General features: G+C 43.6%; 1 protein-coding gene across 6 annotated transcripts in view; it reads right to left on the bottom strand.

Annotated features, from left to right (window-relative positions):
• Positions 1-24,864, bottom strand: part of ush (Zinc finger protein ush) — a 79,570-nt gene that overhangs the window by 1,854 nt on the left and 52,852 nt on the right. For 5 of the 6 annotated variants that reach the window (XM_070211406.1, XM_044395204.2, XM_070211403.1 and 2 more), the window contains 6 exons: positions 18,852-18,896; positions 3,099-4,081; positions 2,623-3,026; positions 1,887-2,087; positions 224-1,631; positions 18-160 (listed from right to left, as the gene is read on the bottom strand). In XM_070211406.1, the coding sequence (XP_070067507.1) occupies positions 18-160; positions 224-1,631; positions 1,887-2,087; positions 2,623-3,026; positions 3,099-4,081; positions 18,852-18,896 (3,184 nt within the window). Of the gene's footprint in view, positions 1-17; positions 161-223; positions 1,632-1,886; positions 2,088-2,622; positions 3,027-3,098; positions 4,082-18,851; positions 18,897-20,470; positions 20,755-24,864 lie in introns of those variants that run through there. The other variant, XM_070211405.1, reaches the window with a different exon arrangement.

Here is a 24,864-nt window from a genome sequence, read left to right as displayed (position 1 = left end):
CTTCCTGCCTTCCTTACCTGGCTGCCTCACCGTTGGAACCCTCGGAATTCGAGTGCTGGTTGGTAGTGGTGATGGAGGACACCTCCTGATCCCTGGCGTCGGGGGAAATGGAAGGTGAGTTGATGGCCACATGTGGATGCATCAGCTTCATGTGTCGCAACTATAAGAAAAAGACCTCCAGTTAGAGTGAATCAATCTAAACAGTCATATAAAGAATACCCACCACATTGCCCTTGTAGGAGGAGGCATAGTTGCAGTAGTCGCAGTTAAACATCTGCGAGGGATGATCCATGGAATCGATAGAAACTACTGCAGATGCAGATGCTCCCCCGGCAGGAGGCATCTCCTGGTTGCCCTCCTCCTCGAAGATGCAGGTCATGTAGTGCTCCTCGTTCACGTCGCTGGTCTTCTTGTCGAAGTGCGTGCGGATGTGGGTGCGCATGCCGCGCAGCGTGTTGCCCTTGTACTGGCAGATGCTGCAGCGGTAGGCCTTCACCGTGCCGTGCATCTCCATGTGCTTCTTGGCCAGCGCCGCCGTGGGACTGACCACGCCGCAGACGGGGCACTTGTTCAGGCTGTTGGAGGAGGAGGTTGGCGGCTGGGAGTTGCTGGTTGGATTGGCGAGTGGATTCGAGATGGGCGGCGGACAGGGCAGGCCAATCTCATGCAGGCTCTTGCACTTGCCGCACTTCTCCTTCACCAGGGCCAGCTGTCCGGGATCAGAGGATCCAGGAGCAGCGGCTGCAGCTGCTCCTCCCTTGGGACAGTAGTAGTTCTGATGGGCCCGCAGGTTGTCCAGCGAGGAGTACTTGATGCCGCAGGCGGCGCAGATGAGTTGTTGATAGGCCACCGGAGTGGTTTCCACGGAGGAAGCTACTTCTGCTCCTGGATTGGTTGGTGAAACGGCCGACTTGGCGTCCCCATCTCCTCCAGCTGCTCCTCCTCCTCCTCCTGCGCCCTCCTGACTCCTCGCCGAGCAGTAGTGCTGCTTGTGCACCAAGTAATTCTCGTACTGGCAAAACACAATGTTGCACTCCATGCACTTGGACACGCCCTTCTTCACATAGATTTGCGGTTGCTGGGTAGCTGATCCTACGCCTCCTGGATTTCCACTCGTCTGAGCAGAAGAAGCCAGGGGAGATGGGGAGAAGGCTGCCGCTCCGGCAGCTCCACTGCCCGCCACTGCAGCCGCTGCAGCTGCCGCCGCCAGTTTCAGAGCCAACTCGGGATTAGTTTTGGCCAGCAGCGATTCGGAGAGGCCAAAGTCCGCCGGCAGCATGGAGCGCATGTCCAGCATGTGGGGCACGGCCACGTTGAGACCCGGCGGCGACATGGAGGAGGCACTGCCGGCGCCCGAGCTGCGTGGACTGATGGCTCGTCGCTTGGGCGAGGGACTCATCGAGGGACTCGAGGGCAGGGAGGGCGCGCAAACGATCTGCTCGGGAGTCACACTTCCTCCTCCTCGCGGAGTTTCTACGTGATCCTTGGCACTTCCTCCTCCTCCTGCGGCGCCGGCAAGGAGCACTTCCTCCACATCGAGGAGGGCGTTGCGAAGTTGATGCTGTCGCAAGGTCAGAGAATTCAGGGAGATGGGCGATCGACGCAGCGAGAGATCCAGGGGCGCAGACTCACTGGAAATAAAAGGGGGATTTATGTGTTATTCAGATATTGTTGTATTAAAAATAGTGCATTAAAGTCACGAGAATTCTTTAGGAATCGGTGTATGTATTATTCAGATGGTTGTTATATTATAAATAGTGCATCGAATTTACGCGAATTCTTTAGGAATCGCTGTTCATAGAAGATATTTCATTCATTAACTAAATCCTCAAGAATTCGCGGGTCTAAATTCCTTTTAAATCTGGATTATTATGACAGGCACTTACCGACTTCCTCCCGCCTCCTTTCGCTTGGGTTCCGGTGGACTGCTCTTGGGTTCGGTGGCCTCGGCAGCTGACGAAGGAGCCGAGGGGCGTTCGGGCTCCAAGGAGGCGCCGATAAGGGCAGTGGCCAGGGGCTTGATCGTTCCATTGTCCACGGTGAAGCAGGTGGTCTCTGGATTCACAATCCCCGAGTTCGGTGTGGGCCTGTGGATTAAAATACAAGTTTTTACTGTGTTTAAGAAATCCTAATAATAATAAGGATCTTGATATGATCATAAAAATTTAGAAAGGAAAATATGTAAGGTTTAAGCTTGGAACTTAAAAATTCGGGAAGAATCATGGGCTCGATAAGAAAAACGATCTTGAAATAGAGATAAATAAAGTCTTGATTTTGATTTTCAAGACGAAAAGATCCTTTTTTGTTGAGAATTTTAGATGGATTGATTAGTTTTTGAAACTTAAGAATTCGAGAAGAATCATGGGTTCAATAAGAAAAACGATCTTGAAATAGATATAAATATGGTCTTGATTCTTATTTTCAAGACGAAAAGAGTCTTGTTTTTTAGAATTTGCGATTGGATCGATTTATGTTTGAAACTTAAGAATTAGAGAAGAATCAGGGGTTCGATAAGAAAAACGATCTTGAAATAGAGATAAATATGGTCTTGAATTTGATTTTCAAGACGAAAAGAGTCTTATTTTTGAGAATTTGAGATTTGATCTCTCTTTGGTTACTCACAGTGGTCCTGGAATGAAGCTGGCCGCCCGGATGAGCGAGCAGGGCACAATGATGATCGGGTGGGTGGGCAGAGCCAGGAAGGGCGGGTGCGAGTGGGTGGTGGCCTGGAGGGAGGCGGCGGCCGCCGCAGCAGCAGCCGCCACGGCGACCATCGCAGGTGTGGGTGTTTTGTTCCTGGCCTGCGGACTCAGCTTGCCGGGAGCAGCTGGCTGCGCACTGGACACCACTGATCCACCGCTAGAACCACTTGGTCCTGCCGATCCTCCCAAGCCCGGCGAGGCATCTGGCTTGGGTGTGAGCTGACCCTCCGGCCGCCGCGAACTGCAGTAGTGCTGCTTGTGCGCCCGATAGGTCTTGATGTTGTTGAACCGGATATCACAGTGGCTGCAGTAGCGATCGGTTTGCTGTTGGGTATGGGGATTGTTAGTATGATATACTATCCTCGATCATCCTAGGCACCTCAACACTTTACTCACTTGACTAGGACTGTCCTCCAGCGAAAGGGGCTGCGTTACGTTGCCCACCGATGGCAGCGATGGCGGCAATCCGTTCTGGAGGAGACTCGGCAGACTGGCCAAGGTGGGAGCCGCCGGCGAGGTCTGGTGCATCCGCATGTGCCGGTTGAGGGACACCTTCTTGTCGGCACTGTAGGAGCACTGGGTGCAGCCGTACTGCTTGCCCGTTCTGGCCATTTTGGCTGGTGGCTCGGAGGCGGAGTTAATGGATCCTCCATCGCCGGCTGCTCCTGCCGATCCTCCTGCTCCGGATTTATCACTGCCCGCCTCGTCCGTCTCCTTGATCCGGTGAGAGCAGTAGTAGGCCTGGTGGGCTTCCAGCGTGGAGGGCGAACTGAAGGCGATGCCGCAGGGCAGGCACATGAATCGGGCTGGCTTGAGATGGGGTTCCTCCTGAGGAGGCGGAGGCGCCTCCGGCTTGACGAGGGGCGGCGGAGCCAGGAGACGGGAGTCGGGCAGCGTCAGCTCCTTGGCATCTGGCTTGAGGGCAGGATCCGAGGCAAGGAGCGCATTCAGACGCACCTTGGGGAACTTGGGAGTGGGAGTGAGAGTGGGTGGACAAGGCGAGGGACAGGGAGAAGGTTCCGCCTCCGAAGGGGGCGTGGCTGGCTGTTCCAGCTTGGGAATCAGCTGGGGAGAGATGGGACTCCTGGGCGGAGTGCTGGGACTGTTCAGTGCAGGCAGTTCCTCCTCCTCTTCCCGCTGAACCTCCTGATCCTGCTCCATCGCCGTCTCCCCCAAATCCTGATCCTCCACGGGATTAGTCTCTTCTGGCTGCTCAAAGTCACCCTCTTCATCGCCATCATCATCATCATTATTGTTATTGTTATTGTTATTGTTGTTCTCTTGGGGATCGCTGGAGGAGGACTCCTGATCCTCCAGTTGATCCTCCATTTGCTGCTGCTTCTCCTCGCCCATTTCCTGGGCGGTCAGATCTTTGGAATCTGTAAGGAATTCAATACAATAAAGTTAATAATTTGTAACATACGAATTTAAATAACTAAGATTTATATAAACATTTTTTTATGCAATTTTAGAACATTTTTTCACAATGAGAATTAGAATCTTGATTTTATTTTAGTTTATGAAATTCTAGAACTTTTATCCAGTCTTGAAATAGAGATAAAAATGCCTTGATTTTAAGAATTATAGATTAAATCAATCTTCGCTTATCGGAATGATTATTAAAATAAATATATGTAAAGAACTAAGAGTTCTCTTATCATTTATTCATGGAACTCTAGAACTTCTTTTCCCAATCCTAACCCCTAACAATCCTGGGAATCTCCGCTTAGAAGACAGACAGTTACATGGCAGTTTAGTGGCTCAAATTGGCTTCCCAGAATCCGCATTCCACATCTACCTTCTTCCCATCCTCACCAGTGAGGAATCTATGTGTCAGACAGCTGCTTTGGCAATTATTATCGAACAAATTGTCAGTGGTCAGTGGTCAGTGGCGGAGCTGTGAAAACAATGCGACAAGAGCCGGCTGCTGCTTTTGCTGCCCAGATGGAGGAGCAGCTATCCAGCTATCCACGGTTTATCCACGCTGGCCATCTCTTACGTGGAAAACGCTGGTGGAAAAGGAAGAGGAAGGAAAAGCGCATGGTGGCCAATGGCCAATGGCCACTGATGATTAGGGCCCGCGGATCGCGGATTGCAGCCAAAGTTCGAAGTTGGCCAGAACAGAATCCCCGAACCGAACTGACATCTGATTTGTTTCTGTTTTGGCCACGGCGAAATATTATAACGACCAACGGCGATGCTGGCCGAGATTATGGCGGCGGACTGGGGAAGTGAATAGTGGAGAGTGGACAGAGGACAGTGGACAGCGGACAGGGACGTGGACATGGCACACACATGGCATGCAGATGGAGCCGCCGGATAAGCGTCGCAGTTTGCAGTTTGCATCTCGCTTCGCCAGAAATTCGACATCTCGACCGCAGCGAACATTTTGGCCTGCTCGTGCGGGCTAAAGCTTCCAAAAGTCTCCGAAACCCCCCCCTCTGTCAGCCGCCTATGGTTCCCCATTGGATTGGAGCGGTTTGGAGGCTGGGGAAGATGCGCGTTGACCTGTCAATTGATGGCTATTGAAATGTCAGCACATTCAGAGCGACTGAAGTAGAGAGATGTAGGGGATTCTTCTGAAGAAAACATTTGGAAACTGGTGCTTGAACCATTTTCTCACTGAACAGTAAGAAAATGTATTCTTTTACGAAAGAAAGCTATGAAATATTTAATATTTATTTTCTAAATATTTTTTAACTGTTGGTTTCTCAACGGCAAAGATTCTAGTTAAGATTCTAGTTGGTTTCTGTGAGATAAAGTTAACCTGCAGTTAAAGTTACACATAAATTCATTGGTTTTCTCAATGTGATGTTAATTTTACATGTTAAACCACCACTTTCAGTTATATAAAACCTAACATGATATGGAGAAAATCGTTTTATTAGATTCTGTAATATAACTGAAGGTTAAAAATTAACATTAAATTGAGAAATCGGAGCTCAGCATAATCTTATTTAAACGATATTACATCCAAAATTCCCTTATCCAATTAAATTTCTCCCTGTGGAGTGCAAGTTCGTTGCCTGAGTCTTTTGATTGCTGCTGTTTGTGTTGCCGCTGCTGTTGCCACTGCAACTGCAACAAATGTTGCAACTGTTGCCAAACTATTGACGGCCCGCCCTAATTGCCGCCGTCGATTTTTCACGAATTCACACAATTCTGCACGTGAGCAATCGGTTAGAAGAATCGCAATCGCTGGATACCCCCTTCATCCCAGAAAACAACAAAAATAAAGGGCTCTCTGCTGGCATTCCGAGGCATTCTGCTTATTTGTAAGATATTTATTGCCTTCGATTGGGTGGCGATAAGCCGCACACGTAAAGTGTTTTGTCCGGGAGAAGAGAAGAGGCCTCCAATTCTTCGGGAGAAGAGAGTAGAGAAGAGGAGAGCAGAGAGATGGCCGAGCGCCGATAGAGTGCGAACGGGAGACTAACAGCTAACAATGGCTTTTCGGTTCTCGGATCCCCAGCTCCCCAGCTCCTCAACTTATTGGAGTCCCTAGTCTTCCACTGCCCCCGGCGACAACTGCCTCTGCCCGCCGAGGAGGATTAGCCCAGGCGGGGATCCCACTTGGCTTGGTTCGGCGGTTGGTGCAGCAGATCTTCTCCAGCGATTGTCTCGCGAGTGCCATCACAACACCCTCTCCTCGTTTTCATTGTTGTGCGGTTTCGGTTCTGGCCAGTGAAATCTCTACTAACCTTTGGTGAGATTAGGCGGTTTCAAAAGGTTCAAAATACAAGAAGTGTGAATGTCCTAGACAAAGACTATTCCAAAAAAACATTGCTTAATAGGCTTCGAACTAATTTAAAATAATAAAATATTTTATTTGGGGAATAGACTCAGTATCAACAATAAATATACTATTTTTTCCATGTTTTCTACATACTTTATCCAAGTTTTCTACTCAATTTTAAAATATTCAGGAGTTGCTTAATTATTAAAATGTTTTTTGTTTGATTAAAATCAACGGAATATTTGGGAATTAAAATGGGAAAATAATAATATTCATAGAGGAGGGATAATTAAAAACTACTTTATACCGCCTCTTGTATTACCTGGTTCTAAATAATAATACAAATACAAAATCCTTCTATTTGACCGCATGAAACACCTTTCATATTTGTATCCCTCAGATGCGTGAAGGAATTCCAATCCAAGGCTACGCTTATTCGCATACGAAATCGATTTGGGATCTGGGAACATGGAGTTTTCGCTGAAACTGCGATCGGGCGATCGTTTGTTTAGCCATTTCGTAACGTTACGCCGCCCCACACACCTTTCGGTGTGTTTATGCCCCCTCTATAGCCCGATAGCCCCCTTACCATCTCCCCTTCCCCTTCCCACCAGCCAACGCCAACAATTGTTTATCAATTTGTTAAATCAGCTCGCTGGTTGCCGTCTTCAGGTCGCTCTTCTCTTCTTCTTGCCGGAGAGCTGCGATCGATCCTCGCCGATAAGCGACACAGAAAAAGAGGAAAAAAGGGGTATACAGGTGGGCCGGGGATACCTGGCACTTTATCAGCCGGCAGATGATTGTTGCTGGTTTCTCACTTGGCCGCAACTTCACTCGGTGGGCGTTGTTGCCAGCCATAAACAATCGAACAATTTGGAGCCCAGGTCCCGATCTTGGCCAGAAAAAAGAGAAGAGGAGGCAGGAGCAGATCCCCAGGATCGACCCTTTGTTCATTTGTCGCTGGCTTTCAACCCGCAGACCGCCGTCGCTGCTAATCGTTTCGGGGTCAGTTAACCCGAAATCGAAGAAAAAAGCCCCAGCTAAACGAAAATGAAAACGAAACTGGCAATCAACTGGCAGATCTTCCCGGAGATGGTGAGCAATCCTAAGGTGCCTAGAATGGCAAGTCGCCAGTGCGTCTGGTTGGTTCCAGTACTTAGTACTTATAGTTTGCCAAATGCCACTGGGGGCGTATACGTAATGAGACACACGTAATGCGAGAAGAGTGATTTTTAAGAACTAATTCCTCATATAATTCTTTAATTATAATTTTATGTATTTGATATGAAATATGGTCAATTCTACCTTATTTCTGTCAATAAATTATAAATTACGTCAAATTTATGATTCAAGCTTATCAACATGATACTTTATCATATCACATAAAATACCAAATTTAGTATTTTTTGAACAAATAATGTAAAATAAGATAAACGTAGCCTTTATTCATATCAAAAAGATATGCATATCCATCTGATCTTTTGTCAATTTCTTTTCTGAGCATACATTTTAATCTTAATGTACAATAACCACCTCTCCAGATCCAGTTTTCTCTATTATTCTTCTCCAAATAAACATTCCCATTTCGAAAAATCTAAACCATTATAAAAGAGCCTGCTGTGATTTCTCAAATATTTTTCATGCCTGCCACTCCACTGCCTCATTAGTCACAGAAAATGTGCGCGGACTACTGCCTCTGAAATTCCCAATGGAGTATAATTAAACAAATTTCTGCAGTTGCTATCGATGATCGGGATTTTTTCTTGGGGGAGGGGGAGAACAGAAATTGAAAAACGTGAGTGAGCAGCCCAAAAAAAAGGGAGGGGAGCCTACAGGGGGAAAACGTCTGCAGCTGCCCAATTGTGATAAGAGAAATCTTCATTTTCGCGCGAAAATTTTGCCACCTTGCCTTTGGGTTTCCGGGACTCTGGGAGTGCGATCTCAAGTGGATGGTGGATGGTGGACGGTGGACCGGGACCTGGTAATCAACGCCATCAGCAGCTCTCGGGGATGCAGCCAGAGGTCTCTGGGCCAACTCCGCGCTTATCAATTGTTATTAATCAAAGAAAAGAAGGCCCGTTTCTGCGGCTGGGGGAAACGAATGCAAAGAGCGCAAAGTTCGCAAATTTCATTTCACTTCACACTTGGCCAGCAGTGAAAAAAAAATAAAGGAGGAGGAGGAAGTCTCAGCAGATCTGTATTTTTTATTTTGCGCCGTGTGTCCGTGTAAATAATCAACATTCTCATATCTTCGGGGCTTCCAAGCTATTCGTGATTTACTCGCCGAATCCTCGGCTCTTTTTCGCCAACTTTAACTTCGATTCGTACCTTTTTGTTCTTATAGTCAGCACCTCTTAGTTGTCTCTATGGGAACCTGGTGAGTAGAATTCCTTTGATCCGGGGATAAGCAATTTTCGCTCTTCTTCAACTATAGCTCGTTTTCTTCTTCTGCACTCTTCTCTTCGTATTATCGAACAATTCAAACCAATAGCCTTCGAACAGAAGTTCGTATTTCGAGCAAAACTAATTTAGTTCACTTGGTTCAAACTAAAGCTGCTGATGTCCAATGGCAAGAAGAGATTAGGAGGTTGAAATTGTGGGAGTGGGAGAGTGCCAAACACTCGAGGTCAAAATAATAGGTTCTTGAAAGGCGAAAAGGTTTTTTCCCTAAATCATCCGCGAATTCTTCAGAACAAGAGAAACCAATATGGATCATAATAACAGACTTATTAGATTTAAATTTAAAACCATAAATGTATTCTTAAAGAAAATATTAACGCGAATTCTTTAGAACACCAGCATTTTTCATAGGTTTCATTATAAAAGTTAATTTTATTACGGAAAATACCAAATTAATTTGAATTAATATCAATTTCCACCAACAGTTCTATTATTTTCACCTCAACTGTTTTTTGTTAGTCCAACCCATGTGGTACTATATCTTCGATCTATAGAAACCGAAACACAGGCCGCAGACAAAAAGACAGACGGCGGGCAATTCCTCGAAATCGCCCAAGTCAAAGTCTCTTTTTGATGTCTTAATTAAAAAACGTGCAAATGATACAAGGGCTGCAGGAGGGGGCGGGGGCAGGGGCGTCTGAAAGGGGGGTCGCCTTGGTCCTGGTCCCCGAAAAAAGGGGTGAGATTGCCTGGGCCTGTGCACAGAGTTCAATGTTGAGCAATTGATGCAACTGTTGAGATGTGTTGCTGCCGTTGTTGCCGTTGCAGTTGCTGTGTTGCTGTTGCATGGCGCACTGATAACGAGGGGTGGGGGAAAAGGGGGAAAGGGGCAGGGAAATTGTCGCAGTACTTGAAAATTTCGTGTGAGCACGCTCAGCGTCGATTGTTGCTGGCTGCTTTGCTTGATCGCTTGATCAGCAGCAGCAGCAGCAACATAGCAACACAGGCACAGCAGCAACAGTTGTCGTTGGGCAGCAACAGCAACACCAAAAGCAGCGCGATAATGCTGCCTGTTGCTCCCACAATCTCATGTGTTGCTGCTGCAAAGGAGCAACTTCTTGCTGCCGTGCCAGCAGCAGCAACTGTTGCACAAATTTAAATTGACCCAAGTGCAAGTTTGAATGTCGCTAATCTGCCATCGACTGCAGTTACCTGCAACATGTTGCTGCTGTTGCTGCTGCTGTTGCCGGGCTCATAATTTGCGTTTATTAAACAAGCCTTGGCATTTGCATAAATGTCGCTTTCCCTGATTGCCAATCTTTTGATAGTGGAAATGGCAGCAGCAACATCAGCAGCAGCAACATCTGCAACAGCAACATGGCACTGCAGCAACATTGGCAATTGCTGTAAACAAATCACGCTTTTTGCAGATCAATCAAACATTGACAACTGCCCCAAGAAGTCACAATTCAATTGTTTTGCGATTCCATTTCCCCTGCAAGTCTATACAGACCATTTTCCCTTATAGACACGACAGCAACAGCTTGTTTTTCCGTCTGTTTCTTTACTGTTACACCCAGTTCGTGAGGGCGTTTGAAGGGGGGCCAAAAGGGGGCGTGGCAAGTCCAAAATCGTGTCTGGCTTTGTGTTGACTTCATTGCTCTGTTTTTTCCTTTTTATTTCCCTTTTTTTTCTCTCTCTGTGCTGATGACTTTTGATGTGTTCATCAAGCAATCACGACAGCAACAAAACTGCGAGGGGAGCTGCAAGGGTTTGGCATTTCTTTTCAACAGTAAATTAAAGAGGCGCGAAAATTGCCTGCAAGCTGTGTGAATGGGAATAAAAGTGGCCAAGTAAAAAAGGGAAAGGGAAAAGGGGGAATAAACCAAGAAAAGAAGGCAAAACAAAGGACCCCACACAGCAAGCGAGTTGCTGATGGGCAGGGGCGGAGAAAAGGGGGCGACTTGCTAACAAGATGCGCGCAGTCAGCGACAACAGCAACAACAATAACAACAACTACAAAGCCAAAAGGCCGCCCAAAGGAGTCCGAAAAGTCCAACTCCGTTTCCAACTTGGGTTCCCCATCATTTCAAGTCCCCGGCGGAGTTTTACTGCCGCAGCCTGTTTGGCAACGCAGCAAAAAAGGCCACGCAACCTGGAGGAAAGCAGCACCGAGAGAAATGAGGAGTGATGGGAAATATTATCACAAGATAGAGTTATCTCTGAAGAAACCAGATAATGATCTCATACATACCTTAGTATAAATTATTCTCTTCATTTCGAAAGAAAGATAAATCCATGAATCGATTTTAGAGCCATATAAATAAAAGCAATTTCTGAAGAAATCAGATCACGATCTCATACATACTTTAGTATAAACTACTCTCTTTATTTAGCATATTAACAAAGATAAATTCAAGAATCGATTTTGAAACTTTTTTAATAATTCTAAGCCGCAATAAAACCAAATTATTGAAACAATAATAAATGGGGAAATTTAGTTAGGAGGTAGGATCAACATTTCTTCATAATAATATCAAAATTAGGTTGGATGGAATGTATATTAAATTTTCCTTTAATAATTACAACTTAATAAACTAATAATCATTTTTCCCAGTGTACCTCCTGGACTTGGACTGACTAACAAAGCGGCGAGTCAGACACATCATTACCTACCAATTAGGCTCCGAAAAGTGTGTGCGTCTGTGTGGCGCAGGGCTTTGAGTTGGGGAATGGAATGGGGGCTATAAGGAGTGGATGGAGGAGGAGAAGCAGCAGGAGGAGAGTAGAATGGTAGCCAGACCAACACGAAGGCCCAGAGGACAGGGTTTCGGATGGGATGGGCTGCTCTTCTGGTGGCTCCATAAACGTTTACAACATTGCGAATGAGTTGGGTTGGTCTTTTGGAGTCTTGGGCTCCTGAGGATTGTGGAAGGGGGAATGGGAGGTGGGTATCCGAGTGACTGACGGGCAGCAAATAAGCCATAAATGCAGGAGACCTGCAACCTGGCGATGATGAAGTGCAAAGTGCCTGCTAACAGCTTGTAATGAGCTCGCAAAAGTGTTGCAAGAATTCAAGGAGCTCGGGAGAATTATTCTCACTGCCTTACAACTCATTCCCACTGGCATCCAGTACACAACACTGAGTGGGCAAATCCTTTTAACAATTTGATTGAATTTCGCACTGGATTTGTACAAATAAGCAATGGCAATCGGGAATCATCATCAACATCAATGACGAGGGTCATTCGTGCGTGAGTTAAGCAGTTTGGAGAGCGGCCAACAGCCAATAGCCAAATGCAATCAGCCATGAGAGTGTGGGAAAATAATAGGGGGTGGCTGAAATAAGGGGTTAGTGGAAATCCCAGGCAAACTCAGATGACGGGCGGAGAAATGCGGACGCACAGGATGAAAAGGCGACGTGCTGACATGCAGCTAATTGATTGACAGATGTGTGTCCCTGCTCAATGTGATTTCTCAATAGAGTCCTTAATCGATTCAAATGGTTTGAGGGATCTGAAAGGCTTTAGAAATGGAAGTGAAGAAGGTCTACGAATAAAGCTTTCAATCAAAGAATTCAAAAAGTATCATAGTCAAAATGAATTTAGATATTTTTACTCAGCATATCTTAAGTTGCCATACTTAAGTATAGTATTTCAAAAACTTTATGACCTCTCCGTGCAATCAATCCCAGTTTTTACGCCTTTAAAAGACTTAAAAAGTAATGTGCCGTAATCCCTCTAAATCTTAAAAATACCCCCAAAACGGAGGTCAAGTCGTAAGAGTTCGTCCCCAAGCTAAATTCAAATTTCAGCCTTATTTTTTTGGGGGGAATGATAAAGAGCTTTGTAATGCTTGCTATAAACATAAAAAAATTACAGCATAAATCATACACGCACACTTACGAGCCACACACACGCGCTCGCACACACTCACATACAAATTTCGGTTGTTGTATTAAAAATAATATCGTCGTCTGGTCGACAAAGATAAGAAAATTTATCCAAAGGATTGCGCTTGGTGTTATGGCCACCGCAAAAAGTGAGGCCAACCCTGCTTTCCCCACCATTTCCCATTTTCCGTCTCCCTTTGTCTGCGCAACCGCAAGGACAAGGCAGCCAGAAGGACTCCTCCTTCGACTTGATGCCGAGCATTTTATGACCAAAGCCCCCAAGTCGAACTCATCATCATCGTCATCAGAGTCCAAGGACCATGGGTCAGGAGGGGATTTAGGCAGCTGGGTGTAGCAGCAGAATCAGTAGCAGGACCACCAGCTGCGATCTGTGGCCACCGATAAGGCGGGAATACATTTCATAAATGCCGCGCCGCAAAAAGGATTACGAGGCGGCCACTGCGGCTATCCAGCACAGCCAAAACAAGAAAGGAAGCTAGCTTCGGCCAGCCGAAGCTTATATACCCTTGCAGATCATTCCTATTAATTAACAAATCGCAAAAATGTTCAATTTTCTAATATTTATCATTAATTTTCCGATGGTTCCTATGACAGCTATATGATATAGTCGTCCGATTTTGATCAAATTAAAATTGAAATTCGGAATTATTTAAAAAGAGTCATATCCTAGAGTAGAAGATAATACAATAAAAACCAAAGAAGCTAAAATTTATTTCCTATTACTTTTCCATTAATTTTCCGATCGTTCCTATGGCAGCTATATGATATAGTCGTCCGATTTTGATTAAATTAAAATTGAAATTCGGAAATATTTAAAAAGAGTCATATCCTAGAGTAGAAGATAATACAATAAAAACCAAAGAAGCTAGAATTTATTTCCTATTACTTTTCCATTAATTTTCCGATCGTTCCTATGGCAGCTATATGATATAGTCGTCCGATTTCGATAAAATTAAAATTGAAATTCGGAAATATTTAAAAAGTGTCATATTCTAGAGTAGAAGATAATACAACAAAAACCAAAGAAGCTAGAATTTATTTCCTATTACTTTTCCATTAATTTTCCGATCGTTCCTATGGCAGCTATATGATATAGTAGTCCGATTTTTTAAATAATTAATTCGAAATTCAGAAATATTAAAAAAATAACATCCCCAAAAGTAGAAGGTAATATTTCAAAAAACACCGAAGTTAGAATTTTTAAAAGTTTTTTTTTTCCGATTGTTCCTATGGGAGCTATAAGATATAGTTGTCCGATCCGGTCGGCTCCGACATATATACTACCTGCAATAGAAAGAAGACTTTTGGGAAAGTTTCATTCCGATAGCTCAAAAACTGAGAGACTAGTTTGCGTAGAAACAGACAGACGGACAGACGGACAGACGGACAGACGGACAGACGGTCAGACGGTCAGACGGACAGACGGACAGACGGACAGACGGACAGACGGACATGGCTAGATCGACTCGTCTAGTGATGCTGATCAAGAATATATATACTTTATGGGGTCGGAAACGTCTCCTTCACTGCGTTGCAAACTTCTGACTGAAATCATAATACCCTCTGCAAGGGTATAAAAATTAGGAAAATCAAAGATACAAATAATAAGAACTTAAAATGTTGGAATTTTTATAATATTTTTTTGAATTTAGATTTAGATAGCCATCATCATTTGCATTAAATATTTCCCAACCTCTAATGATCTATTTATCTCGGTTTTACTAAATTTATTAAATAACTTTAAAATATTATCTACTTTTAAGGGATACTTTTTTTTAGAGTTCCAAAGAAATTGTACTAAGAAGAACATTAAGAACATTAAGAACATTTTTTCTGTTCAATGTTTTTATTTTCTCTCCGTGTATTACTTCTTTTCCCCTCAATATTTCATCGTATCCGAAAGGGGAACCTCTGCTCGTTGGTAATTTATTGTTAAAATAGTATAAAATGTATTTGCCTCTCTGAAATGGCGTCACCCCGACTTTATGGATCGGAAGAAAAAAAGAGAGAGCTTTAAATATATTTCCAATCATAAATCGGGTAAAATAGCAAGAGCACCCAACCTGTACGATTTCCCTGTTTTGTAGTGCACTTAGTGCCGGCCCACATGTCGTATGCTTGATATTTATACCCGTTACTCGTAGAGTAAAAGGGTATATTGTATTCGTGCAAAAGTATGTAACAGGTAGAAGGAAGCGTTTCCGACCCCATAAAGTATATATATTCTTGATCAGGATCACTAGCCGAGTCGATCTAGCCATGTCCGTCTGTCCGTCTGTCTGTCTGTCTGTCTGTCCGTCTGTCCGTATGAACGCTGAGATCTCGGAAACTATAAAAGCTAGAAGATTGGCATTTTGCATGCAGATTCTGGGAGTTCCTACGCAGCGCAAGTTTATTTCAAAAAGGTGCCACGCCCCCTCTAACGCCCACTAGCCCTCTCTATCGCCCACAGTTTTGAAGCTATTATGAAAATAGTAACTGATATGTATTTGTTTCGTCAATACATATCGATTGGCCAAGTAAAAGTTTGCCACGCCCACTCTAACGCCCGCAAAACCCATTTAACGCTTAAACCTGTCTAGCGCCTACATTTCCGCCTTTCATGGCCAGTAGTACCAATATCTTGGGGTAGATGGCTCAATTCAATATACAATAGCGCCATCTATTCAGATGGTTAATTTGAACTTTTTGTCCTTTTTTTCTGTGGTCACACTAATTCACAATATGTTATTGCAAATTTTAAATTATTTGAAAAGGGCGCGCATTTTGTCTCTTTTTGCTCGTATTCGTTTTTCACAAGTGCATTCACCTGCGCTAGAGAGAGACGGAAGATGTGCTAGGCAGAATTGAAAGTTTTAGAAGGCCTCCACGTGGAGTTCCCTGGGTAAAAAACGGGAGCTAATTCCAGCTTCGAAAAACAAAAAAGGAGGCATATTTCTATTAAGTTGTTTAGCTGAGTAACGGGTATCTAATAGTCGAGGCACTCGATTATAGCGTTCTCTCTTGTTTTTGTACTAAGGATAAAGAAAGCGGGCTAAAGTTGCTTTTGGTAAGGGTTGTGTGTGTTGATGATGGAACGCAGCTGATAAGGTCGAGCGCCGTGTAATGGTTTCTTTTTTCGATTACCGCTGCTGTCGATGTTTTCGTTGCTGCTTTTGTTGTTGCACTCGCCTTTGGCCCGCAGCAATTGCAATGCGTCCCGCATAAACATGAACCCCAAAAAGGAAAAAAATAGAAAAAATATATAAAGAGATAGAGAAACTTTGCTTCTCCGCCCCGCGGAGCTTGAACCTTGTCAAATGATTAATTACATGCCGAAAAGCTATCTAACAATTTGACTCGCTGTCCGTTTGTCCGCTTGTCCGTTTGTGTGTGTGGCTCGTTTTCTGTTCGCCTTTCGGCTGGATTGTCATTAAGCCAACAGCACACAGCCACAGAGGGAGACATAATAAAAAATTATGCCATAGATAAAATGCCATTAGAGGGGAGGTGGTGGGTCACCACTTAGCGCCATTAGAAGGCAGCCAAACAGGCAACGGACAACGGACAAACGGACAACCGGAGGAGCAGAGCAGCCAACCAAAAAGCCAGGCCAAAAAGGGGGAGAGCTGTTGGGCTGCAAGTATGCAATTCTGCAAGATAAGCCGAAGCATTCATGAATTTCATAGATAAAAACCAAACACACACACACACAGAGACAGGGCCGCACACAGATACAAACGTGCACAGGGAGATGCGCTTACAGTACATTGCACAGGAGCAACAACAAATGAAGAGCGCCAAAAGTGAGCAACGTCATCATCATCATCGCCAGATACACCACACTATATATACGTATACACCAGATACACCCAGTTAGCAAGGAGGAGGAAGTCAGGGAATGGGGGCAGAAGGGGCTTTCAAGCAGCAGCTGGAGCCACCACAAACAAACAAACAAACATCAAGGGGCGGTCCCAGAAAAACCTACAAGATAGAAAAACCTATGGTGCTAGATAGAAGATGGAATGCCCTAAAAAAGGTGATGGGTTAAGAACTATTTAACTTGCTACATTGATGTTTTAATTTATATTCCATAAGAATTATTCTGAGTTAAAAAAAACGTAAGTATACAAGTACTTTTTCGATCTAAAAATATTTGATTCTTAATAAGAATTTCTTGGAAACTTGTATGGAAAAATATTAAAGTACTGAAAATTGAACTGAAAACATTTTTAAAATGGTATAACTAATTTTTCCATTTAAAAATAAATAAATATTTAGTACTCGCAACCACTAAGATCTATAAATAACCAAAGAACTCTTAGAAGACACTCTCAGTAAACCACAGAAAGATCATATTCAGCTTTAAGCATCGCAAGTAAGTAATCCAATGTTTGGGATCCCGAAAACCTCCAACGAGTGACCACAGGGCCTAGTTCCATCTGGTCGGCAGGAAAGGCAGTGCAATGGTAATCTTTTGGCCAAAAAAGCGGGGAACCCAAGTGAGTGGCGGGAGGCGGGTGGGTGGCGGTGGCTGGCCCCAAGGAACGCACGCTTTTCCCCACGTTTGTTGTTGGCTGACTGGCCAACTGGGCTCTTCGGTCGCTTGGCGTCGCCATGGAGTGTCAACAGCCAGATAAAGATTAGCCCAGACAAACGCCCACTTTTTAGGCGAACTGTTACGCCCACTGGCCACTCAACCGCCCACCGCCCCCCGATTTCCTCACCCCGATTTCATCTGGCTTTTGTGGCCCTGTGTTTGTGTGCTGGAAATCTTTCACTGACGCAGCACCAAAACGGCCACGTGGAAGGGCTGAGATTCGGATTTGGATTTGTGGCGGGGAGCGGGGGAAATTCGAGGAGGATGGTATGTGGGGTGCCCTACTCCAATTGCCACCAGTTTCGGGGGATTATTAATGATGAATGCTCGAGATGGCAGCGAAATGGTGTGGAATGTCGAGCCAAACGGGGAGCAGGAGCGGAGTTGAGGTTTTAGATTACGGATTAAACTGGCCCATGTATTACGGGATAATCTGAAAATTCATTGTTTTGAAAATGGCATCCTAAAAGTTACTATTAAGCAAATTGTTTTACAGTTTTTTAGAATGTAGATTAAGCTGGATTTTCTGGAAGGTCATTTTTGGGAAAATGGCTTCAAAAAAGATTTTTTTACTTTAAAGTTATATTCAAGAAAATTAAAACTATATTTCTACTAATTTTTAATTATTCAAGAATACAGCTATAATTAAAAATCACTTATCTAAATCTAGAGCAAATGCAGATGAACTTTTCGATAATCCCCAGGGTTTATTACTATCCTTTATCTACTGAAAACATTCAATTCAGGGGCCACTCCGCTCCTGTAAAACTCAAGTTCCAGAAGGGTTGTGGTTGGGTGGTGGTGGGGTGGTCGGGTCAGAGACTTCGTCTCAATGACGTTGACATTGCTGATGATTATGAAGTGATATGAAATTGATGCCAACGATGTCGGAGTGAAGTCAAAATTCCAACCAAAGGGGAGGAGGGTTGCAAAGGGGTCTTATAAATAGAGTGAGAGTGACCCGTTGTCATTTCCTGCAGTCCATCGAAGCGACTGAAACGAGGGTTGTGGCCACCCATTCTCACCCCTGCCTCTCCTCGAAAGGGTTTTCCAAAGGTCTGAGGTGTCAAAATCACAAAAACCGCAGGAGGCGAAAGGGAGTGCCACTGCACTGATAAAAAATCGTATTAAATTAGAGAGCTCTCTCGTCTTCATCTTTTTTTCGGGATTAAATTTTTATTGGCAGAATATCAGCAGCTAGCAGGGATGGGTTTAAAAATTCCTGGGTCTACACACATCGAGAAATTTATTATTGGGCATTAACGGGTTATGTCTGTCAGAGGGAGACAGCTATAGAGAGGCAGACAGAAAGAGAGAGAGAAGGAGAGACTCGCCTGTTTCCTGCAGTCGAAGAGATAAGAATTTATTTTTTGGCTTTGGCCCATTTCGTTTAAGCTGCTAACTTATCGCGGATTGAGCGGCGGACAAAAGGACAACGGACAACGGACAGGCGACAGGATGTGTTTTCCACTTTGAGGAGGATTTTCTTATATACAGGACATGTATTTCAAATTGGCTTACCTCTGCTGTCAACGGTCATCTCTTCTGCGGTATCGGAACAATCACCTAGAAAAGAATTAATAAAGAAATTGGGTTAGCAGATGGTAATAAATATTTTTAAATTAAAATGTAAATATTTAAGAACTACTTTAATTATATAATACAATATTTATGTGCCATAAACATAGAACAACTTGAAGGCAACGTCTAAATTTGCCGGCTACTTCCCGCCCAGAGGTCTCGACTAATAGTTGCTGATATATATCGCAGATAGTTCCAGCCAAATGGCTTTACTTTAAAAGCGATAATAATTGCTGCGAGGGCCGCATTGTTTGCTTTTGTCCACCCATTCCCTGTTTGGCCCAGTATCTTTGCATCTTTTTCTGTTGGCAAACGTTGGGTTTGCCACGAACTACGCACAGTAGTTGGTTTGGTTCGAAGGTTTGCGAGGCCGGTGTCCAAGCCTTCACTCTCCATTCGACCACTCGATTAAACTACAGTACCCAGTATACCCCGCCTAAAGTACCCCCTCTACATCGCACTACTCTTCTTTGTGTTGTTTTTCTCATTTTTGATTATATTTCGCTGATTATTCACTTCAAGGAATTATAATAACAATAATAACAACAATCCGCAGAATTCCTTCGTTTTCATTTCAGCTCCTCTGGTCTTCTGCTTGTGCTTCCTCTTCTTCGTTCGCCGCAGATCGGAGATAGCGCAGCCATACACACAGATACAGATACGAGTGAGTAGTGGCCAGAGTACTCGTACTCACAGATGCAGATACATATGAGTATGAGCCGGGTACGAGCCGAGCTGAGGCCGTGGAATGAATGTGAAGCCACACAGCGCAGATAGGCGACTGATAAGCAACTGAAAGCTGGCTGCCATGGACGCGAAATGCGGACTTGGACTTGGACTACACAGTGGACAGTGGACAGTGTCGGACAGGCGACCTTATAGAGCCCCCTCCTTTATAAGACAGGGTCCAAAGGCTGGCTTCGATAGCAATTGGCGGGATTTCCTTGGTTTTTTGCAATACACCCACACATGACTTGCAGGTTGATTTGAACCTCCAGGGAATTTAGCGGGAACAGCTACACTCAAAGTATTTCTACTCATAATCAATATAATCAAATGAGTAACTAAAATGAATACATCAAAGTTAAGTTGTTTTCTGGAATTTTTATGTTTTCTTTATTATTATATTTTTGTATCCAGATGATCCCCCTTTTCCAAGAATTTTCTTAGCTTTGTTGTCTTTAATAACTAATGAATAATTTAATTTAATCTCAAATTTAAAATTCAGAGTACTTTACTGGGTAAGTAAAAATTCCAAGAATTTATAATAATTTCCAAGCAAATGATGAATGTGTATGCATCTAAAGCAGATAAGAAGTTAAGCTGCAGTATCTTAATAACAAATGTTATTGACAAATAAATAAATTCTTTATAACTGACGGACACCAGTTTATGTTTATTTTATATAAAAAACATTTTCTGTATATTTTTGTAGTGATAAGAAATTGAATTCAAGATCCCTGTAAACATTGGATATTAAATGGATAATATCTCTAGTTTCTTAGTTCCTTTCTTTCCCGTGTATTACTCATTCGAAACTCTCTTTAATCGTTTCTCACCTCTCGAATTGCTACTGAGCATTGTTTCCTTCATAAATACAATAATCCACTTGGCAGATAATCCAGGTTTAGTAGTTGTTGGCTAGCTCGTTCACTTTCCCACTTGGCACATGTTTTAGCTTTCGGTTTAGGCCGTACTTAGGCGGCAATTATGTTGTCACTTCTCGTGGGAATTCACTTTGACTCACTGCACTCACAGTAGCACTGTAGCATTATTCAAATTTCTCATTATGACGAACGTAGTGGCTATGATATCGTATTGTAGCTCTCATTCCGTTGGAACTGAGTTCTTCAAGAGAGTACCGCGCGCGTACCGCTCGTGGTTGCTGAGTTGCTGACTGCTCCGCGTTCCACAGCAAACTGAAAACCCGCCGACGACCGGCTGAGTGAGGCGGTGAGTAATGAAATTTTCGTGCGCCGCTGTGAGATACAGATACAACCGATACGGAGATACTGTGGTGGCAACCGAGCGAACTGAACCGAGGAGTGAACCGATGACGACGCAGCACAGCTGATGTTTGTTGATGCCGGGATGCCGGGCCAAAAGTTGTTTATCTTTGGGTTTCGAACTGGGATTCGTACTTGGGAATGGGATTCGTATCAGCGGCAGCCGAGAAACTCTCTCGTCCGTCGGTTGGCTGCAAACTGAAATAAGATATTGCGAGTTGAGTGGAGTGGCGACCCCTTCTGTGACTCTCTGCTCTGCTCGGCTGCGGTCGACTTCCTTCGCTCGCCTCGGAATTATTCGAAACAAAAACTGATAAAGCACTGATAAGGAGCGCAGCGCGGCGAGCTCTGCGCTTAGATAACATCGCAGAAACAGAAACAGAACCAAAACCAACAGCCAAACAACGAAACAACCAACCAACCAGCAGCGAACGGATACACAACCAACACCGCTGCAGATACGGATACAAAGATATATTCGGAGAGGGTGTGTGCACTGTGTGTGTGTGTCGGTGCGCGAGGGAGATGCTTTTCAGCGATATCGCGTCTACGGCTAATGGAATTCTGATTATTGCTTAGTGATAAGCGTTTTGTGTTTAATTGTATCTCTGTATCTGTATCTGAGTGCACTGGGCGAAAAGAGGTGTATGAAACATGGTAGAGAAATTGAGAATAGTTGGATTTTCAAGGGAATAATATATAGATTATGGATTGTTACAAGATATTGTGATAGATACTCTCTTTGAACTTGGGATACAGTTATCTTAGTATTAAGATTTTTGGTATACACTTTTAAAATCCCAAAATTCAAGTGTATTTCTTTCGGTACAGTGAGATCTCTTGCACAGGTCTCCCCATTCAGTTATCATTCACCTCCTCCGGCCTCCATCCTCCATCCCCCATCCACATGGCCATTTCTATCTGCATCTCCATCAACTCTCCATCATCATTCTGCAGCTTTTGGCTCACGGGGCTTTTGTTCGGCGTTTTCTCGGTTCGGTTTTCCTTGGCGAGAGGGCTTATCGCCTGGCGTAGATCTATTTTTATGCTGCTCTTGCTACTCTTTCTCGCTCCCTCCTGGCACTCCCCATCTACACATCTCGAGCGACCTCCGCCTCTGATTCCTATCGGCGTTTGGTTTATTTCCATTTCCCTGGCAACTTTGCAGATGCAAAAGGAAAAAGCAGCAACGTTTTCTTCTTTCTCAGCGATTAAAATCGCCTGGTTTCTCCTGCTCAGCCGCTCTTTCTCTTTCTCCCATTTAGCTCTCCGCAATCAGCTGTTGCCAGCATGTTGCGCATGCGTTATGGTTATATCGTAATATATTTCGAGATATAGCCAAAACAACCCAGCCCACAGCCCACAACCCTCCCCCTGCCGATTTCGCTGTTGTCTGCTGGCAACGATTATCTCGTTTGCCATTGTTGACTTTTAATTAGATTCATTAAACGTGCCGCTTGCCGCCAACTCTCTTGCAACCCCCTTCGGTTAGCCCCTGGGTCCAAGGTTTTTAAGCACGACTTGGATAATACCCTAGATATCCATGAGATATTGGTGTTCAGGGACGCATATGCTTAGATCAACGTGAGCCAAAGATATCCAGATTGCCCCAAAAAGTATCCAGTAATTAAATTGAATTATTTTTTATGATCTAGTGCTTTTTCTAGGAAGGATTTTGTATGATTTTTGTATGACAACTGTATAATAATTTTCTTATTTTGTAAAATTATAAAAACACATTTGTTCTTTTCGTTTATTCCAGGGTATTTAATTTTCGTTATTCCCCTTTATTTTCTACCAACTTTAGCCTTTTTGCCTGCTTATGTGTTAGATTAAATTTTCAGCAGTTTGTGGGTGTTTTTTATTTTTTGTTTCGAGCTCATGCAGCGATAAACACTTCATGCGTGAATATCTGCAAAAGGTTTCTGATAAATGCGACCGCTGCGGTTGTTTCGCGTTGTTGTTTTTGGTGTTGCTGCTGCTGGTTGTTTGTTGCTGGGGTGATGAACTGCCATTATCCATCTCTTTTTGACTTTGGCAAAAGCAATTGTTTTGCAATTATGTTGCTACAAGTCTGTATACACATTTTTTGGCTCAGTGTGCGCTCGTGTATCTATGTCTGTCATTGTTGTTACGTGCTCATTTATTGACATAAATATGAACAAATGCGACAGATCAACGTCTGCTGATTGCGCTACATCGAAAAAGCGTTTTCAAGAAAATATGCTAAAAATACAAAGAGCAACAACAACAGCAGCAGCAGCAACAATGAGTGTATTATTACACAGAAAACATGAATAATGGCAGAGAAAAATATTTAAAGATTAAGAGATATCTTTAAAAAAATCTTGTTAATATTTATTTAAATATTTTTTTATTTAAATAATAAAATTGAAATTGGTATTCTTATGGTATAGATTGGATCAAATGAATTGTTTCAGTGTTTTTCCTGCAGCTCCGAATGACGCAGCACTTGGAGGCACTCCCCCGCTTCCCTGTCTTTCCTTCTCTGACCTCGATGCCTCCTCCCCCCCCTCCCCCACACACACACACACACACGAAAGGAAAACTCCGCTGAGAGCGCAGATGCAAGCGAGTTGATAAGAGATCCTCACGCTGATAAGAAAGCAAAAGCAGCGAGCAAACTCACAGTTGTTGCTTATTTTTTGGGGTTATTTCTACTTCTACGCTGAAGCCTGGCTCTATTGCCATCTCTCTCTGGCCGTGTATCTCCATCTCTCTCCCTCGCTGTTCGTCGCTTTATTTCATTTCGTTCGCTTTTCGGGTAGATGCATCGTTAAGATTAGCACAGGCAGCATTTGTTGTTGTTGTTGTTGGGGGAAAAAACATTTATCATGAAATAAATCTACTTAAGTTTTGTTTTTTCGTCTGCGTTTTTTTAGTTCCCTCCAAATTCTGCACAGAAAAATAATACTTTAGTTAAAAGTAGTTATTTTTGAATTTCAATGAGTTTTAAAAATTATTCACTAAATTTTTAAATAAAACAAACTTTTAACTCATTGAGAAATGTTAAAATTATATTCATAGTAATTAAATACATTTGAAAAATATTTTTTCCCTGTGTAGAAACTGTTGCTGTTGTAACTCGAAACTCGCACATTACTATATAGCGGAAAAGAGGTTGGGGATCGGTGTTATATAATCAATGGAGCTGCTCAGTTGCTCAACTCATTTCCACCGAAAAACCCAAAAATTGTTCAACCTTGAGCTGGCTCTGTCTGTCTCTCTCTCCCTTTATCTCTTGTCTCCTTCCCACACAGCAGGTGCTGACAATTTCGCTTCCCGTTTCCTCCCCACCTTTTTAATTCACCCTTGGAGCCTGCATATTTATGAAGTCTAGCAGATAAGCGATGACTTCATTGTAGCGAAATTAAATCAATTAACATAAGCCAAGGTGCGAGCCAAACCACCGACCTCAGGGCCACCCTAGGCCACCCTAAGCCACCCCGAACCACCCACTCCGCCCCCTGAGCACTTATCTCTGTCTCCCAGCTACATTCCCTTTTTCCTCTCTCTTTTGGGCTAATCTAGCAATCAATCAAAGTGATTTAAATTTCATACCGCGTATCTGCACCACCACCACCGTAATTCACAATTATGGAGCTCGAGTACAAAATATACATTTCTGAAAATCACGATTAAGAACTCAAGCGTTAGGCAGACTGAAATTTGAGTTATTATCGCTGGCAAACAGAAGGGAGAGAGAGGTGGGTTGGGATTACAAATGGAATCTGTCATAATAGACTTAAAAGATATAATTATTGACTTTTCGAGGGGAGATGGGTAAAGAAGGTTGAAAATAATTTAATAATATTTAATTTAATATTAGATATTTACATATTTTTTAAATCTACCAAAGTTTGGTACTTCATTATTTCCCTCCAAAAATAAGTATCACTTTTGTGATCAATCTGTCTACCTGCAGG

This window comes from Drosophila takahashii, chromosome 2L (genome assembly GCF_030179915.1).
Source record: "Drosophila takahashii strain IR98-3 E-12201 chromosome 2L, DtakHiC1v2, whole genome shotgun sequence".
Lineage (NCBI taxonomy): Eukaryota > Metazoa > Arthropoda > Insecta > Diptera > Drosophilidae > Drosophila > Drosophila takahashii.
This window is presented reverse-complemented; position numbering and strand designations above follow the sequence as displayed.